General features: G+C 58.5%; 2 protein-coding genes across 4 annotated transcripts; both read right to left on the minus strand.

Annotated features, from left to right (window-relative positions):
* Window positions 1–1,200: 1,200 nt before the first annotated feature.
* Window positions 1,201–5,825, minus strand: LOC136991356 (uncharacterized). Its single transcript, XM_067292233.1, has 6 exons — window positions 5,721–5,825; window positions 3,831–3,902; window positions 3,287–3,346; window positions 3,020–3,136; window positions 2,629–2,715; window positions 1,201–1,432 (listed from the first exon to the last, which is right to left on the minus strand). Exons 1-6 carry the CDS (start codon window positions 5,823–5,825, stop codon window positions 1,268–1,270), a joined length of 606 nt encoding a protein of 201 aa, XP_067148334.1. The 3' UTR covers window positions 1,201–1,267.
* Window positions 5,826–8,368: 2,543 nt separating this feature from the next.
* On the minus strand, window positions 8,369–15,913 carry LOC106496053 (uncharacterized). Of its 3 annotated transcripts, none has more exons than XM_013956638.2 (5): window positions 15,720–15,913; window positions 13,957–14,083; window positions 12,938–13,051; window positions 12,389–12,493; window positions 8,369–11,998 (listed from the first exon to the last, which is right to left on the minus strand). In XM_013956638.2, exons 1-5 carry the CDS (start codon window positions 15,735–15,737, stop codon window positions 10,743–10,745), a joined length of 1,620 nt encoding a protein of 539 aa, XP_013812092.2. In that variant the 5' UTR covers window positions 15,738–15,913; the 3' UTR covers window positions 8,369–10,742. The 3 variants fall into 3 exon arrangements, with proteins under 3 accessions (XP_013812092.2, XP_067148213.1, XP_013812090.2); XM_067292112.1 differs by having other exon boundaries at window positions 8,369–12,001; XM_013956636.2 differs by having other exon boundaries at window positions 8,369–12,046.
* Window positions 15,914–17,697: the final 1,784 nt, after the last annotated feature.

A 17,697-nucleotide genomic window follows, 5' to 3' on the forward strand; every position in this document is an offset into this window, starting at 1 on the left:
TCCATCTCCCTGGGCTCCCTCCATCCCCCCGCACTCCCTCCATCTCCCTGTGCTCCCTCCCTCTCCCTGCACTCCCTCCATCTCCCTGGGCTCCCTCCATCCCCCCTGGGCTCCCTCCATCTCCCCGGGCTCCCTCCATCTCCCTGCGCTCCCTCTATCCCCCTGCGCTCCCTCCATCTCCCCTGCGCTCCCTCCATCCCCCCGCACTCCCTCCATCTGCCTGTGCTCCCTCCATCTCCCTGGGCTCCCTCCATCCCCCCGCACTCCCTCCATCTGCCTGTGCTCCCTCCATCTCCCCGGGCTCCCTCCATCTCCCTGTGCTCCCTCCCTCTCCCTGCACTCCCTCCATCTCCCTGGGCTCCCTCCATCCCCCCTGGGCTCCCTCCATCTCCCCGGGCTCCCTCCATCTCCCTGCGCTCCCTCTATCCCCCTGCGCTCCCTCCATCTCCCCTGCGCTCCCTCCATCCCCCCGCACTCCCTCCATCTGCCTGTGCTCCCTCCATCTCCCTGGGCTCCCTCCATCCCCCCGCACTCCCTCCATCTCCCTGTGCTCCCTCCCTCTCCCTGCACTCCCTCCATCCCCCTGTGCTCCCTCCATCTCCCCTGCGCTCCCTCCATCTCCCCTGCGCTCCCTCTATCCCCCTGCGCTCCCTCCATCCCCCTGTGCTCCCTCCATCTCCCCTGCGCTCCCTCCATCTCCCTGGGCTCCCTCCATCCCCCTGCGCTCCCTCCATCTCCCCTGCGCTCCCTCCATCCCCCTTTTCCCAGGCCAAACCCTCTCCCCAGCAGCTGGCAAAACCTGGGCGCTGTGACGATTCCCGCGCAGGCGGCCGAGCTGGGCAAAGCCCCCCGGCCCCGAAATGCCGTGGGGCTGCCGAGGCAGGAGCTTCCCGGCCGGCGTCCCCACCCGTGCTCTGCAGCCCCTTTCGGCTGCGAGAGCCCGACCGGGAGCTGTGAGCACCGCGGGGCGGCGGAGGGACGGCGTCCCCGGGCGGCGCCGCAGGGGACGACGGGGCTGGGGGCTGCGGCGGCATCGGCCGGGGCACGCGTGCGGACCAGGGTTTCTCCGTCCAAGGCTCGTGCAACATCCCGCCCGGATAAACGCACCCACCGCATGTGGCTCGTTAGCTTTATTCGATGGCTTAGCAAAGCAGGAGAGGGAGCTGCCCCCGGCACGCGGTTCGGGAGGGGGCACAAGGACCGAGCGCTGCCGACCCGCGTTTGCTGGAGGAGGCGCGGGACGGAGGGGAAGGGGCCTGGAGGCGATTTACCCCCTGCCCGGCCAGGTGCGGCGGCGGGGGGCCCGGGCCCCCCCGGCTTCCCCCACGGAGGAGGGGAAGGCGCCGCCGGGGCCTCGGCTCTCTCCTGGTGAGGTTTTGCATCCTGCCCCCGGCGTCTCGTCCTCCCGCAGGGTCCGGGTGCTCGGTGCGTCCTGTAAGACACGGGGCGGGGGACCGCCGTGGGGGACGACTCCCCGGGGGTCCCGGTGCTGCCCTGGCATGGGCATGGTGTTTCCACCAGCGCTTCCCCGGCTGCCCTGGGACCCTCGGCCACCCGCCACCCCATGGGCGTCCTGGGGGTCTGACCCTGGCGGGGGCCGCAGGCGGCCGAACCGCCCCAGCCCCTTAGGGCCCTTGTGGCGTTTGCAAGGCAGCAGAGGGGCCGGGGGGGGGGGGCCGGGAAGTGGGGTGCAGGCGAAGCGGCCTGTCCCCCCCCCTTCCCTGGGACGGATGGGGCCGAGCGGAGGTGCGGCGGCAAAGGAGACCTTGCCAGACCCACACCGACGGCGTGAGCCACCGACCCGCCACCCTGCCCAGCCTGTCCTTCTCCGTCACATCCTCCCACCCCTGTCCGGGAGCTGCCGCCCATCTCCCCGGCGTCCCTGCTACCCATCCTTGGTGCTGCATGCGTGCGTGCGTGTGTGCGTGTCTGCCCGCTGCCTGCGGCCCCCTCCCTCTGCGCGGCTCAGGGCCCGCAGCAAGGAGCGCTTGCTCTGCTCCTGCCCAGCCGCGGGCGTCCGCACGCCGGCACCTCCCACGTGGGACCAAGCTGCTTCGAGGAGGAAACCCGAGTCGGGGACCTTGCAGCGCTGGCGTGGAGAGGAACGGCTGGAAGAGGCTGCAGGAGAAGGGAGGAAGGGGCAACCCCAGGGGACGCAGGGCTCCCGTTGCCCGGCTGGCTCCCAGGAACGGCCTCGTGGCACGGGGGAAGGACGAGCGCGGCTGCTGCGGTGCAAAGGCAGCTAAGAGAGGCTCTGGAGGCGCTTTGAGGCTTGAGGACAGAGAAAGGCGAAGCTGCGCTGAGCAGGAAGGGGCAGGAAAGCGCAGCCCGGAGGCGTCCTCTGCACCGTGCGGGAAGGCGCTGTGCAAGGGGCTCGTGGCGGGGGCGCGCTGGGGCGAACGCACGGAGGTCCCTGCACGGAAAAAGCTGCCTCTGCAGTGGGACGTCAGGCCCAGAATAAACCACGGTGATCCCAAGCGATACGGGCATCTCTTCTTGTTCTCGCAGAGCTCGTTTCTAGCCTAGCTGCTCGCGTGCGCAAATCTCCATCTCCCCACTGGCCCCAAAGAGACAAAAAGAGGGGATTTCACTGCTGGGCTCTTAACTTGAACCTCCGCCTGTATTTACCTTTCTCATCCCAGAGCTATCGGGTTTTCTCAGGGGTTGCACGTGCGAAGGTTTCTTGTCTTCCCTCTTGACTCTCTGCTGTTCACCCTGTAGGAGTGAGCAGAGCGTTAGGCCGAGCTGTAACGTTTCCCCAAGCCGGGGAAAACGCACCTGGCAGGAGGTGGAAAACACAAACACGCATTTCCTTTCCTGCTGTCCCTAGCACTGCGTCCCACGATGTCGGGACTTGCAGGCACGCGGGACTGCCCGCCGCGGGCTGAGGGTCTGCACGCCGTCCGGACCACGGCTGACTCGGCCCCCGGCAGCCAGACCCCATCCCGCCGTCCTGGGGCACCGGCACGCTGCGCCTGCGTCCCGCCCGGCACCGCTGCCGAGCGGCTGGGGCTCTCACCGGCTGCTCTCTCCTCCTGGCTCCGCGGAGGACGTCCACGCTGCTGATTTCGTGAGGTTGGCTCCGGGGAGGTCTGTTGCCTTCTGGGCTTTTCTTGCCGTGTTTTCTCTTCGGAGGCTGTAGGCAGAATTTGGGGTGCACCTCAGTGCAGGTATCAAGGGATGAGGGGCCGGCGCAGAGCCCCGTGCCTTACAGCAGCCCTGCAGAGGCTGCGTGCTGGTGGAGGCGCATTTCACCCTCGGCTTTTTCTGGTTTCTGCGTACGCACCCATACGCGCTGTTGAACCTCATCGACTTCTCTCGTGCTCCGGGACAAAGCATTTGACTCCTGCAGAAAGAGAGAGGGGTGCAGGGACCGTCCTGCCTCCTCCACGGGGCTGGACGTGCCGGGGCGTGCTGGACCCACAGGGCGCGGGGGAAAACGAGCAGCAGGCCCAACGCAATCGCGCTGAGCTCGCCCCGAGGCAAAGTCGCCGCAGCGTGAAACGAGATGCAGAAGGTGCCAACACTGGCCCGGCCTGGGAGGAAGGGCTGTCGGTGAGAGTGTCAGTGAGAGCGGAGGGCTAACGGGGCGTGAGAGGATGCTGGTGAACACATGCTGGGCCAGGTCCACGCCGGCACGTCCCCACGGATGGGGATGGCCCCGCGGGGCTGCCGCTGCGGGGCTCTCCGATATCTCCGGGGTGCAGCACGAAGCCTCCTCCTCCCCTGACCGATTTTCTCCAGCCCATGCGGCGACTTTCCCCGGCGCTCGCGGGGCAGCGCTGCCGGGGCCCGGCGCTCCCCTTGGGCGCTGCCTGCTCCCTGCTCACCTCGCTCAGGACGGAGAAGCAACCGGAGCACGGTCTGTACGGCCGGCGCTTGCCCATGCCGCTCGTCCCCACCTGAGGAGGGAAAGAGGTCGTTAGCTGGAGTCACCCTCGTTACCGAAGCCTGGTCTGCGTGGTCTCCTGAGTAAATGCACCGAGCTCTCAAGGGGAGGCTGGGGTGGGAAGTCCCTGCTCCAGGCAGGGAGCGCCTGGAGGAGCAGGAGCCCGAGGTGGGAATGGTCTCCAAGGTCCCATTTACAGGGATTCAGGATTCATCCCACCAGCTGATGCCCAGGGGCTCCCAGTCCTTTCCGCAGCTTCTCCCCGGTGCATTGCTGCTAGCGACTTCATTTGCAGGACGAGTTTTGGGCTGTTTTTTGGACCTGCGCTCACCCTCGTTTCCCATTCCTGGCCTTGCCACTGCTCTCCATCGGCGCCTGCCCCTTCCCACTGGCTCTTGCGTGACCGAGAGAGACACGCGGCCGGCTCACGTTGCTCTGGCCCCGGCTCCTGCCTCTGCTGCCTTCCTCCCATTCCCGTGGCGTTTTCGGTGCAGAGGGACCAGCTGTGCTGCTGACCCCCTCACACCTCCTGACACAGCTCCTTGGGGAAAGAAGAAGGAGCTGCCATTTCGCAGGGCTTTTTCCTCTCTAGTGTTGTCTCCATGCTCGGCTGTAGGTCGCTCCAGGGCACGATGCCCCCGGATGCTTTGCCAGCCCTCAGCACGGCTCCGCGTGTTGCACTTTCCCTACGGCTCTTCCTGCCTGCAGTCTGGACCCCGTGACTGCGTACAGAGGCAGTTCGGTGCCGCCGTTCTCCATCCTCGTCGGCGCTTTCACTTAGTAAAGCCGTCACCCCCTTTGGGTGCAACTTGTGCTCCAAACTGTCCACGTCTCCCTGACCCCTGCCAGGACGGCTTGTGTCCCGCTGGCCATGCAGCAACAGGAGCTGATGACCCGGAGATGCTGGCAGCTCTCCACGGGAACACAGAGCTGGAAGAGCAGGGATGCAGCTGGCTGCCAAGTGCCCAGGGATGCACTGGTCCCGAAGGGCTGGAGGTGGCAGGAATACGACTGCCGGGAAGCTGTGCCGGGCTCCCGCACCACTTTGGGGTGGGTCCTTGCTCGGCTGTAGCCGGGACAGGGGAGGCTGCAGGGCAGCACCGAGGCGCAGCAGCAGCAAACGCACCGTGCTCAGCCTGAGATGCGCACGGCATGGCCGGCAGCGGGGAAGGACTCGCTGGACCCGGCGCTCGCATCCCTCCTCCCCCTGCTCGGCCCCACCGTGACGAAATGTTTGCCTGTTGTGCAAGCCCTGCCGCTGCAAAAGGGGCTGTCACAGAGCAAACACGCCGGGGTGTCCCACAGAGCCGCTGGCTGCGGGCAGAGCACACGCTCCCGTTGCGTCCGGCGCTCAGGGGTGAAGGGCTTGGCAGGACCTCAGCAGCGCATCTCGCTCCGAGCCCGTCCTCGGAGCCATGCAAGGGAGAAGGAGCGTGGGACCACAGGGGACATCGCCTGCTCTTCCCCGAAAGCGCTGCTCTCGCGGGCTTTAACCCACTTTTTTCCGGGGGCTCTGAAGGGCCGATCGCCAAACCGCGTGGGGTGCTGACGGCCAAGCAGCGAGCGTCCCGCTGGCGATGGCAAAGCCCTCCTAGCGTCGGTGCCGTGAGGCCGCTGCACCGGGCGGCCAAACCTGCTCCCAGGGAGCAGAAATCCTCCGGGCTGAGAAAGCGTCCAGCGACGGGGTGCCCAGGAGCCCGTGCTGCAGCCGTGGTCTCTTGCACCGACCTCCTTGCAGCCATGTCCCCTTTCGCGGCCCTTTCCCTGCAATCTCCCCCCACACCCACCATCTCGGCCTTCCTGTTATTCCCCAGCAGTAACCTCGACGCACCTCCTTCTCCCGGGTTTCGGTTTTCACCTTCTTCAAGTCCCCGTGGTCGGCTGCGGCCGTGGCCACGGCGGCGGCAGCGAAGGCGCAGAGCAGCCCCAGCCTCATGGCGCTGCCGGCCGCGGCGCGGGGAGCGCGGGCGTCAGGCGGTGCCGGCGGGGGCTCGGCTGCCGCTGCGGCACTCGCCGCCTGGACCTTGGCCGCTCGGTGATGTCAGCGGCCAGAGGCCTGCGCCGGACGCCCAGGTCGACGTCAGGCTGCTCATCGCCTGTCGATACGGCAGCACGTGGGGGAAAACACCCCCCTCTCGGGGAGGGGGGGCAGGATGCGCCGGTGCGGACACAGCCTTTCCCCGCAGGACAAGCTCTGGGAGAGGTGGCTATGAGGTAGCTCCCCCTCTGCTGTCCCAAGGGTTTGCTTTGGATGCGTTGGAAGGAAACAGCTCCCCAAAACCGCTGTCTGGGGGCTCCTCCTCTCCCGGGGTTTGCTGGCACTTCCCCACCTTTTCATCCCGCATTTGCAGCCCTGGGCATCAGGCAGCCCCCGGCCCCACAAAGGCCCGTACGGATCTGCAAGCAGCAGCGCTGGCCAGGAATGGCCTGGTTTCAAAACCGCCCTTTGCTCCGTACCTGTCCAAGCCGCAGGAGCAGCCTCAGGCCGGGGAGGCCGGATTCAGGGCACGTTGCCTGCCCTCGGGAGCAATGACCTCGGGCTGATGTGTTTCCAGCTCCTCCCCAGCACCGGCACTGCCCAGCGGCACCCACCAAGTCTCCAACTGGAACTTTCCTGTGCTGGAGGGGCCTTCGGAGGCTTCCTGCGGTAACGCACAGGCACCCCGGCATTGCTGCTCGGGATCTTCCCAGTCACCCGTGGCATCTCCTTGCCTTGGCGTTTGGAAGGCTGCCTCTCCGGGTACGATCTTTCACATCTCCGTTTTTTGTTTCCTTCTATTAATGTTCATCACTTTTCCCTGCAAGTCTCCCAGAAGCTGCTGTCTCTCCCTAGCTCTGCTCCGGTTGCTGCTTCTCCTGAGCAGGACGGGAAGGCAGTAACAGGCTGTGAGCTCAATTTCCAATCCTGACGCAAGCAACGCTTTTAAAAGGGAGGAGAAAATGATGTAACCTCAATGCAGCCCTCGTGCAACGGGCACGTGGCTACCAGGGAACAGGGCAGTGGGAATTGCCTGCACTTACCAAGTGCGAGACCACTTCAGAAGATAAAGAAACAGCTCACAGCAATGGGCCTTGGCAGCGTGGGTAGTGTATACCCAGCACGGGCAGGGCTTGCTTGCACAGTTGACTCTGGATGCCGGGAATGGGCTCCCTGGGAATGCTGCTCATGAAACGAGCTGCGGGAGCCCCTGCTTCCAGCAGGACTGCGAGTGGGATCAGGGAAATGCACCTTCCCTACGAGGGACTGGGAAGTAGCCACGAGCCGGACTTGTCTAGGTGCTGTACCTCCTGGGAGGGAAAGATGGGAGCGGGGGACACCGCGAGCATGGAAAGTGGGGAGCGTGGCCTTGCAAAGCAGCTGGGGAGCTACCGAGAGCCGGTTTGGGGAGGGGGGCGCCTGCAGAGCAGGGTGCAGCTGCCAGGAAAGGCAGACACGTGGAGTGCACCCATTTCTCCCCGCCCAGGCCTGTCCGCTTCCAGGTGTGTGTCCGAGGCAGCACGGAGCCGGGGAGAGCGGCGGGGTCGGGGAGCTACAGCGCAGCTGTGCACACACAGCAGCTCCGCGAATGCTAGTGACAACGGAGCAGAGAGTAACGTCTCCCGTGGCATTTCTAATCCCCCAAGACGGCCTTGTTCATGAATGCTCTCCGGCCTCTTTGGGCAAAATCCCGTTCTGATTCAGGAAGGTAGAAGGAAAGAGGCCCAACGCTCAAAAACAACACTAATGGGACAGGTTGCAAATTTTGCTCTAGCTCCCATTGTCTCCGGCCTGGAAGTCACTGCGCTGCTCCAGGCTTGCGCAGAGATAGGGAGCACCTTGCTGGCCGCACGCTGAGCTGAGGGCTGGCTCGTGCCGCCGTGTGCTGTTATTAAAGGCAACGGGTTGGGGCAATAAAGCCAAGGAACTGCCTGTCAGTTCAGGGAATCTCCTGAAACCCCCTTGGGAGCTGAGCGCAGGGCTGACAGCAGCGGGAGAGCGAGGGACCCCCACGGGAGGCGCTGAGGGCTCACACGCCCCGGGCTGGCTCTCTGCTAGGGCCAGAAGCGGCCGCCACGGCAGCGGCGGCTGCAGCCCTGAGGGCCAGCGGCGGCCGCGGCCTCCACCTCCGCCGTGCGGCCCCGGCCAGGCCCCCACCCCCACCCGGAAGCGGCTCGCGTTGCCCGGGGAACCGCGCCGGAAGCCGGCTGGCCAGGCGCTTCCGGTGGTAGCCCCGCCTCCGGTCGCCGTGTGATGATGTCGACACCCTCGTGACCAGGAAGTGCGGCAGCGTGCACACAGCCCCGTCGCGGAGAGGGAAACAGCGGCGGCGCCATTTTACACCGCCCGCAGCCACGTGACGCGAGCCGGCCACGCCATTGGCTGTCCTCGGCGGCGCCACCATTTTGGGGCCTTTTTTTTTTTTTCCCTTTTCCCTCCCGGGATACACCGTATTGAAAATAACCTCCGAATAGCGCTGCTCGTGGAAGGTCGCTTAGTTTTATGAGTAAAAAAAATGTGAAAAGTCTATGAAACGCACACTCAGGCTGGGGAACTTCTAGACACAGCGGTTTAACCCCGCGGTTACTAACTGTGCCTCCCTTTCTTGCAGAAGCTGGCAGAAAACGAAGGAGCCGTTGCACCCTTGGGCACTACGCACGTGCAGCCCTGGAGCTGTCTGTGTATAAAGAGCCAAATAAAGTCCATGAGACAGCTGTTGCCTTTGAGCTCCCCTTCTTTGGCTTTCCTTTCCGCCCCTTCTTCATCCCACGATGCTTCTGCTGCTAACTCCTGGGCAACATTTAATTTGGGACACAGGTCTCAGTTTTCTGCATCCGTTCCGGACCATAAGTTATATAGCCCTTCCCCATTTCAGGGTTTTTGACCACAGGCAGGAAACACTGGTGCTCGTTCACATTCAAGAGCTGTCCACGGCACAAACCACATTTCCAGCCTTGACATTTGTGAGCCTTTTCCACACAGGCTTGGCAGCTCTCGCAGACAATCTTAGACAATCAGTTTGCTTCTTAATTGCCAGGGCTTTGTGTTGCTCTAAACATTCCCCAAACTGGAACAGCAGCCTGCAGTTAGGACACCCGACTCTCATGCCTGCGTTATCTGCACAGTCCTGTGACAGGCAGAGCCAGTAATATTTATATCCAAGGACATGATTGCAACTTTTGACAAACTTCACGTTAGCTTCCTGAGCTAGTAACATTCATCTTTTAAAAGGTCCTTCTGATCCTCAAACAACAGAATCTCACGCAGCATGACCCTCCTGTGCACAGGCCACCCCAGCTTGCCATGCAGCTCTTTTGCCCTGCTTAGCAGCTGTGCATCTGTCAGATCTCTCACTGCTGTAAGCGCTCTGAGATCACCAGCAAAACAGAGGTCGTCTGTTAAAGTAGGCTGGGGAGAGACTGTGTTGCTAGGTGACATCTCCCGTTGTTCCCTTATCTATATTAGGAATAATTCCCAAGCTTCTGTCACCAACACCAGGGAAGACATACCACATCCCTTCTGATGACAGGAAAAGATCAGATGCGAGTACAGTGGAAACAGCAGGTTTATTAACCTACTCCCAGCTGCATTCATCAGACAATGGGCTGCCCGACAGGGACACCCAAACAGTCCTGATCACATGCTTTTCTGCCTTTTCCCCCTTTTATTATTCTCTTTTCCCATTCTAGATTCTTCCCCTTTATCATCCTCATCCCCTCCCAAATAAATATCTCACCCTTACTTTTTCCCCCATTGGTCCCAGTTTTGCTACATTCATACCCAAATTTGGCATTTTGGATACTTGTTACCTAGGTAATCTCAACGCTGCATGGAATCAGTGTTATGCTTCCCTAGGTACTACTGGTCTTGCAAGGCTCTCTTCTCCAAGAGATCGCAAAGACCCTCCTTCAGTTCCCTGCAAAGTTTAGCAGTTTTCCACATGACTCCCCCTTAACCACCTTTGAAATCCAGCCATCCTTTACAGAATGTTCTGTAACTTCTGTCACTTCACTAATTGCCAGAGCCTAGCCAGTAACCCAGTCATCTGCCTGCAGCCTTAACAATGTTCCTGCAATACAGTTCTACTAAACAGTGCTGCTTTTTGTTGATACTTTTAGAAAGTGAACGCTGTAGGATTCATGATAAGCCCCTAACAGCTTTACAAGTGATAGGTGGAAAGTCTGATTAAAAAAACCCAAACAAACCTAAACAAAAAAAAAAATCCCTTTAATATTATAGGAGAGTATTGACCCATTCTAAAAACTTTCCTTCATTCATACTGCTTAAATAAATAGTGGGACCATATAAAGAGCTGTGCATGCTGACTGCAGTAGAGCTAAGCATTAAGGGTAGCTGCATACAGTACCCTGGAGAACCCAGAAGGATTCTTCCCTGCCTGGGCACATCGAAATGAGCAGCTACTCCTTATGTTTGCTAGCATATCTCACACCCAAATGGACAGACTAGAGAGCATGCCCATGCAGAAAACAGTTGGCAGTAGAGCTTAATGAGAAGACTGAAATGACCACAGTGATCAGGAACAGCTTGGCCAGAAAAATGTACTGACCAGCAGACTGCTTACATGCAACTGCCCTTTATTCCCTCTTCTCTCCATTTTCCACATACTTGTTCCTCTTTTATCCACATTGATCCTTCCCTTTCCCTAAACATCTCATAAGTCCCATACAATCACATTTCTCCCAGCAGGCACTGCACAATAAGTTCTGTACCCCTTTATGCACTAATTCCCCTTAGTGTGCATTTCACAGAGTTTCTTTTGTTAAATCCCCTTAGAAGGTTTTGCAACAGGGAAAAAGTACTAACTGTTCACCTTGATGGTATTAAGAGCAGCCGTCATTTTTTTTTTTCTGGTCATCAACTGTCTATCTGAATAACTATGGGCCAGATATCCTTACACTGAGCATAGCCACCAAGTTCGAATGTCTGGCATACACGGTCTAACATTTGATCTACAGTCCGCATGACCATTTCATAAGCATCATGTAGTGATACATATTCTGAATTAATAAATCTGAAGCCTTCAACATTTTGCTTAGCCTCAAATCTCTGGATTGGGCACGCCCACTGCTGCACATGTTCCACGTAAGTCACGGGTCGTGCCACTTCCTCCTTTGCCTCTGCAACTGCATTTGAAGGTGGGAGTGCAGCTGTAGATTCAAATGACCCCGCTGGGGCATGGACTGCTTCCAGTGGCCTCTCTTGGGGGTTATCCTCATTCTGAGACTGTGGGTGAACAGTCTCCTGCTCCACAGGAAGGCAAACTGCCCTGCAAGTCTCCTCCATGGAGTTGTCTTCTGCCCTAGCAGGAGACACAGCAGCTGAGCCAGCAGGTTCAGAGAAAGAGTCTGCGCTTGAGGAACCTGGAGGAAAGCGTAACCTTTTGCTGACAAAACGCTTGTAACGCCACAAAATTCGCTTAGCTTTCCTGATTAGTCGCCCCATTTGTAACTGTGATTTTCTCTTTACCAGCCTGTGAATCATGGCACGAGACTTATTAGCAGAACCAGCACCTTTATAAACTCTGTTCTGAGAGCCACTCATCTGTGCCTGACAATTACTCCTTTGTATCTGACAATATTCATGGTCTCTAAGTGCTGTAACAACATCCTTGCCATTTCTGCAGTAGTCGTGGTCTCTCAGAACATGTGGGAATAGAGTGCTACTCAAAAATTCTGTCTTATTCCTTGCGCAATAACAGTGGTCTTTCAAAATAACTTCATTTAGACCCTCAGTGTTCTGTTTCTTGTTTGCAAGGTAAAGCCTCATTTCTTCGGAGGTATATGGTCTTTTCTGGACGCTGCCTTGAAGTTTCTCCTTAGGGTCACCACACACACATTCCTGAGAATCTGGATTTTTGTTCTGTCTTGCCACCATTGGATGAAGTTGAAGTCCTGTGCTTTGGTTTTGGTTTTGGTTTGGCTCAACCTCTTCTTCTTCTGCTACTTCTACTTCCTTCCCAGGCTGGGATCCTGTCCTTTCTTGCTCTTGGTTTTCAGTTGGCATCATTCCTCTGTCGGTTGCCACTGTCTCCAACTGACTCCCACCACTGACACATTTGAACTTGTTCAGCAGTCTTCTGGAACGGAGACGCCACTGCATACATTGCTCACCTGCTGAGAGAGAATTGGGAAAAGTCTTTCTTCTTCCTGGCAGGGCCACTGCAGTGGGACAGCAAGTAGCAGGAAGAGAAGGAATGTGCTGAAGGAATGGGAAGGATGATGACAGCCTGAAATCCCTCCAGTTAGAAACAGCCACTCTCACTCATTAAAGGACACCCGGACTCCACAGCCCCTGCACTGGCTGGATGGGCAGGAGAGCCAAGTCCCGCCTGGGGGTGCGGGGATGCTGCCTGAGCAGGGGTGGTGGAGGCCCCAGCCATACATGCCCTGGAGAGCCAGGTACAGCACAGGAGGCTGGGGACAGGGGTGAGGGCTGGAGTCCACCTCTAGCTTGTTGCTCCAGAGCCTGGGTCATGAGGAAGGGGTAGGACCAGCACTCACCTCGGTGGAGGGTCTCCATTCTCTCCTCCGGCACACAGTCCCTGGCAGCACCAGGCCGCCAGCCTGAGGGATGCTCCACCAGCCAGCTCACATTCCCACCAGCCCCTGCAGGGAAACCAGCCAGGTGTTATCTTTCAGATAGGGGAAGCCCTTCTGTTCTACAGCACAAGGACTAAAGGAGGAAGATATGACTCTGCTTACAGATGGCTGAGTTGGGGGGAGGATTCTCCATGGTTAGAGGGAGCATAAGCAGATCTGCAATGGCCCTGCTGAGCTGCAGCCTTTGCACAGGGAGAGAGACAGCCTCCATTTCCCCTCAACGTTGCTACCACTCTGTGCAGGCCAGAGGGAAAGAGTGGGAGACACTATCAGCACAGGCAGTGAGGAAGGGAAGGTGATTTGGACAGGAGGGCAAGCGGGAAGCACAGGGATATTCTGGTCCCTCATAAGAGGAAGAGGAACCTGGTGCAGCCTTTAGGAGGTCACTGGACTTCATGATTTCTTATCAGGGTGAGTGCTGCTGAGGGGGTTTGGATTGCTACCACTCACCTGGAGAGGGGCTGTTGGGTCCATCCCACATCGCTGGGCTCTCTGGGGTGGAGACCCATGGCTCTTCGCCATGCTCCATCCGATATAATATGTCAGGTTTGGGGCCTGGGTAGCCTGAAAAGTAGACAAGAGAGTGTTGTTCTATAACCACTTATTCCTATAACCAGCAGTTTGTAAATAAGGAAAGAAGTGTCTTTTCTGTAACCCTCTAAGCTGTGCTTCACCACAACCAGAGAAGTCCTGAGCAGAAACAACACCTAACTATGTAGGAAAGCAGGAGACGCATCTGAGCTGCTGCCACTGAGGAATTCATTCACAGGGACAAGGATAGACCCAGCTCTTTCTGACAGGAGTACAACAACCTGCTCCCAGCTCTGCTGACAGGGTTTCCCAGCAAGGGCTTAGCTGTTGCTCATCCCAGGAGCAGCAGCTGGGTACTTTGTGCCACTGCAGCCTGCCAGGTCCAGGCCCACAGCTCAGATCCTGTATGCAGATAATCAGCTAGCTATCCCACTCCCATCCTGGCGACAGTGAGCAAGGCCTCTGAAGTGACCTTGCTGATTTAGGGAACTCTCCCATCGGCTGTCATTACAACGGACCTGCTCCCCCGCAGCTTGCTGGGTACGTGGCCATTCTGGCCTGCTGCACACTGCAGCTCTGTGCCTCATGCACAGCACTGCAATGTCACTGCATGAGCACCAAGGGAAGGGGGCAGAGTCTGCGGCCCAGGAGCCAGGGACCCCGGGAAGAAAGTGGCATGACCTCAGGGCAGGCAGATCACCTGGAGTAACATTTCCAGAAGCAGCCACTAGCATTTGGTGCCCTGCTTGAGACCCAGACCTGTGTTTTTCCCACTACTAAACTCCCCCAAGACTGGGGGCGCTTAGGTGCTCAACCCTTTAACTATTATCATTTCATAAAATGCAGCAAGATTTTGGTCAGAAAAAACAGGAAGCTGTTCTGCTCCCAGCATGGCCCCCCGGCTGACATCCTAGCCCCGAGTTAAAACTGCACTTTACCCAGAGAAGTCAAGAGCTCGTAATTCGCCACCATGACGCCCCGGTACAGCTCCCTCTGCCACTCTTCTATTGTTTCCCACTCCGCACGGTTCAAATAGACAGCAATGTCCTCAAAGGTCACCAGCTCCTGCCAAACACAAGCATTACATACTCATCAATACATGGAAGCTCACAGCCTTGTGACAGAAGTGTTTCCTACAAGTACTATTTCCCAGGCACTATTTCCACCCCTGGGAAAACCAGCCATATGGGGGATTCAGAATGCCAATAAACAGCACTTCTCACAGGCTCTGTTCTCAGGCTTTATTCTTGTGGGGGGGTGGGGGGTGTGAATCATGGACCATCAGAGAATGACATCTTAGCAAGGCATTTTGCCCGGAGCTTGGGTATATTTTCAATTCAGTCTTTACTGCACCCAGAGCCAAGCTGTGACTCAACACTGTCCAACCCACAGACACCCTAGAAATAACCTTGCTCAGACCCAGATAGGAAGGAGCTGTGGCCTGGCTCAGCCACACTGCTGTAGAAAGCGCAGTCATGTGTCACACTTTACCACCTTTGCTAGCATTAGACTAAAGCTAATCAGCTTTTTTAAAGGTGACTTGTAATTAAGATTAGCCAGATGAAGAAGAATACATGTGCCAGTGCCGAGTGTGCTAATTACTAAGTCTTGTTCCCGGGTATCAGATGAATCTTTGCAGTTCGCAATGCAAAGATGGGCCCAACTCCTGTTCTGTTACAGATGTCCCTCTAAGGTCTCGGGGCGAGAAGCCTGGCTGCAGAGGGGCCCCTTGCAATTATTATCGCTCAAACTTCCCCGCGGATCTAAGGCTCTCTTCACTGCAGGTGAAAGAGGAAGAGAGCGCCAGCCTTGCCCCTTAGGTGCATGCGCCTTTCCCAGAAAGGGTGCAAGCCAGTGGCATCCCCTCAGCAGGCACTGCACCGCCTCAGGGTGCACGGGCTTTGCCCAGGCAGCCGCACCCTGCAGGAGCCCCGAGCCCAACGGGAGCCCAGGACAAGGTGCTGGAAGCACTGGGCACTCTTGACGCCCGCCTGTGGACCCCGGGGAGCAGGGGCAGCATCACCGCGAGGCGTGACATGGGGACGGGGGATGGGGGGGGAAGGATCACAGAGAGCCATGACACAGGGGTTGGGAGGGGATGGTATCCCGGAGAGGGGTGACACGGACGAGCTGGAGGGGAAGATATAACAGAGAGGTGTCACAGGTGGATGGAGAAGGGGAATATTATAGACTGGCGTGACCTGGGGGAGAGGGGGGGCAATACCACAGAGAGACGTGACATGGGGGGGGTTCAGGGGGCAATACCACAGAGAGACGTGACATGGGGGGGCTTCAGGGGGCAAAACCACAGAGAGACGTGACATGGGGGGGCTTCAGGGGGCAAAACCACAGACAGGCATGATGTGTGGGGGGGCTTCAGGGGGCAAAACCACAGAGAGGCGTGACATGGGGAGGGCCTCAGGGGGCAACAACACAGAGAGGTGTGACATGGGGGGGGCTGGGAGAGTAATTCCACAGAGAAGCATAATATGGGTGCTGGGGGGGGGCCCCAATACCACAGATCAGGGTGACAGGGGGTTGGGGGGGTGTAACGCAGAGAGGGGTGACATGCGGTGCGAGGGGCCGTGCAGCCTCGCGGGCTGTCTGGGGTCTTCGTGCCCGTGGGGGGGGGGTTTGTTTGTGCTGCGCCATCCCCCCGCCCCGCTGCATTTACCAGGGGGGATTGAGAGCCGGCTCCTACCTGTGCCCGTCCCGCCATGGCCCCCGGACAGCGCAGGGAAGGCCCTGAAGGGGGGAACGGGGGCCGCCCTCCGTCACGGCAGTGGCATGGGGCTTCGAGCCCTGGCTTCCGGCCGCCTCGGGCTCCGCGCCGGAAGTAGGCCGCGTGAGGCGCTACTCCGGAAGCCGCGGCATGCTTCCCGCACGGGTATCTTCTCCCCGCCGCGCTCCGCCATGCGCTTCCGGTTGGAGCCCCACCCCCCGGAACTCAGTCAGCACTGTGTGACCAGGACCACGTGACCCGCGCCTGCGCTCCTAGGGGGCGGGGCCCTCCCCCCCACAGGGCGCATCACACGTGACCGGAGGGGGTGTGGGCGCGGCCATTTTGTGCACCGCCCTGAGCTGCCTGACGTATGTTGTGGTGCTGCTATTGGCTGGCTGGCCGCGCGGTGCCTGCTGGGAGGGGCGGAGGGGGGGGGTGCGCGTTGCCATGGCGGCACCAGGCTCCAGGGCTCTGCCGGGGAGCTCCTTAGACGGCCTGGTTTAGCCTGTGGGGGTTAATCCCTAAGGCTTGGGCTCCTGTACAGAAGGTGCAAAGGCTCCTGGTTTGTTTGGCTGCCTTCTGCTGGGGTTGGGGCTGCTGGTGGTGTTTGCTCTGCTCTGAATTCCCCTTCTGGAATGTCCAAACTGAAATACTCATTGTTGGAGCTCTCAGGGTCACCTGCCTCCTTGTTGCAGCCCCTGTTTGGAGCTGCTTTCTTTGGACACCTTAAACTGGATGCAGAAAGACTCTTCAAGGAGGATATGTACAACTTAAAAGCATAAAGCAATTTTTTACTGACTAACACGTGCAAAAGATAGCTACAATTAACAAGCTATTAGGCTCAGCATTCATGTGCATACCATGATCCCTGAGAAGGGATCAAGACAGTCTGTGGTGGCCAGGCAAGCATCAGTAAGGAGGGGAAGGGTCAGCCTGTGCAGCAACCCGGAACGGATCCTCAGTGTCACTGAGTTGCTGCCTGCCTCCAGCTCCATTGGCATTGCTGACGCTGCCGTCTTGGCATGGTGATTCCTGACTAGTCCCTGACCTGAACAACCAGCCTTGTTAGCCTTCCTGTTTTTTTTTTTTTTTTAATAGGACCTTATGTCTTCCCATGATGGTGTTTTTCTTCTTGAATGTTTGAGCTACCAAAGATCCTGTCTTAAGAGCCCTGCCTCTGTCTCTAAGTTTTACCTTCCTCATCTCTCTACAGACTTTCTCAAAGCTCTTAGCAGTCTGAGCCAAGTTACAAAGAAGGGCTGTATCATAGCTACACCTTGAATCCTTGGTACACAGGCAGATAAACCCTGAGGGGTGGAGATAGTCTTACAGCAGGGCTCACAGAGCGAGGGGGTTACACCCTCTGGGTTCTGGCTTAACAGGTGCTTAGGTTGTGCTAGGGACAGGTTGTGCAGGGCAGTTCTGCTCACACAAGTGGGTGCCTGGAAATGTTTGGATCAGTGGGGATAAGCACCATGGAGGCTCAGAAGGAATATCTGGGCAAGAGGGTCATGCTGCCAAATGCAGCTGGTGTATCATGTTCGGGCACCTAAGCTCTGTTTTGTATCAGGATCTTGATGTGTGTATGAACACTGCTACTTGGAGAGACCCAGAACTCCACCAGGTTTCCCAGTTATTTTTCAGGCATGGCTCACATGGGTCATGGAGATCTCTCCAGGTGGGGATGGTTTTGCAGCATCAGCTGGTTATAAAAGAAGCAGTGGAAAGACTCCAGGCCCTCCCATTTCTTCTGCTCTGGGAGCTAGGCTGCAGTTCTTTGCTTCTGTTGCCCTGACAAACCTGTCTGTGCACTGCAGAGCTCCTCTTTACCCCTGTCACAGCAGGACCAGGACTGGCTGACAGCAATGGAGGACTGGGGAGTCCCAGCTGTGCCATGTTCCAGCCCTGGTTCTGTGGGGGATTGCGTTTAAGGGCTGCAGCATCTTCTTCCCTCCTC

The sequence above is a fragment of the Apteryx mantelli genome, chromosome 2 (assembly GCF_036417845.1).
Source record: "Apteryx mantelli isolate bAptMan1 chromosome 2, bAptMan1.hap1, whole genome shotgun sequence".
NCBI classification, from domain to species: Eukaryota; Metazoa; Chordata; class Aves; order Apterygiformes; family Apterygidae; genus Apteryx; species Apteryx mantelli.

Excerpts from the sequence above, each read along its gene's own strand:
- LOC136991356 (XM_067292233.1), bottom strand. The coding sequence starts at position 5,825 with ATGAGGCTGGGGCTGCTCTGCGCCTTCGCTGCCGCCGCCGTGGCCACG. Across the intron at positions 3,903-5,720 it reads CCGAAACCCGGGAGAAGGAG|GTGGGGACGAGCGGCATGGG; the intron begins GTGCGTCGAGGT and ends TTCCCTCCTCAG. Across the intron at positions 2,716-3,019 it reads CCAGGAGGAGAGAGCAGCCG|GGTGAACAGCAGAGAGTCAA; the intron begins GTGAGAGCCCCA and ends TCACTCCTACAG.
- LOC106496053 (XM_013956636.2), bottom strand. Across the intron at positions 12,494-12,937 it reads ACCCAACAGCCCCTCTCCAG|GGGCTGGTGGGAATGTGAGC; the intron begins GTGAGTGGTAGC and ends GTTTCCCTGCAG. Across the intron at positions 12,047-12,388 it reads AATGGAGACCCTCCACCGAG|TGGCCCTGCCAGGAAGAAGA; the intron begins GTGAGTGCTGGT and ends GTCCCACTGCAG.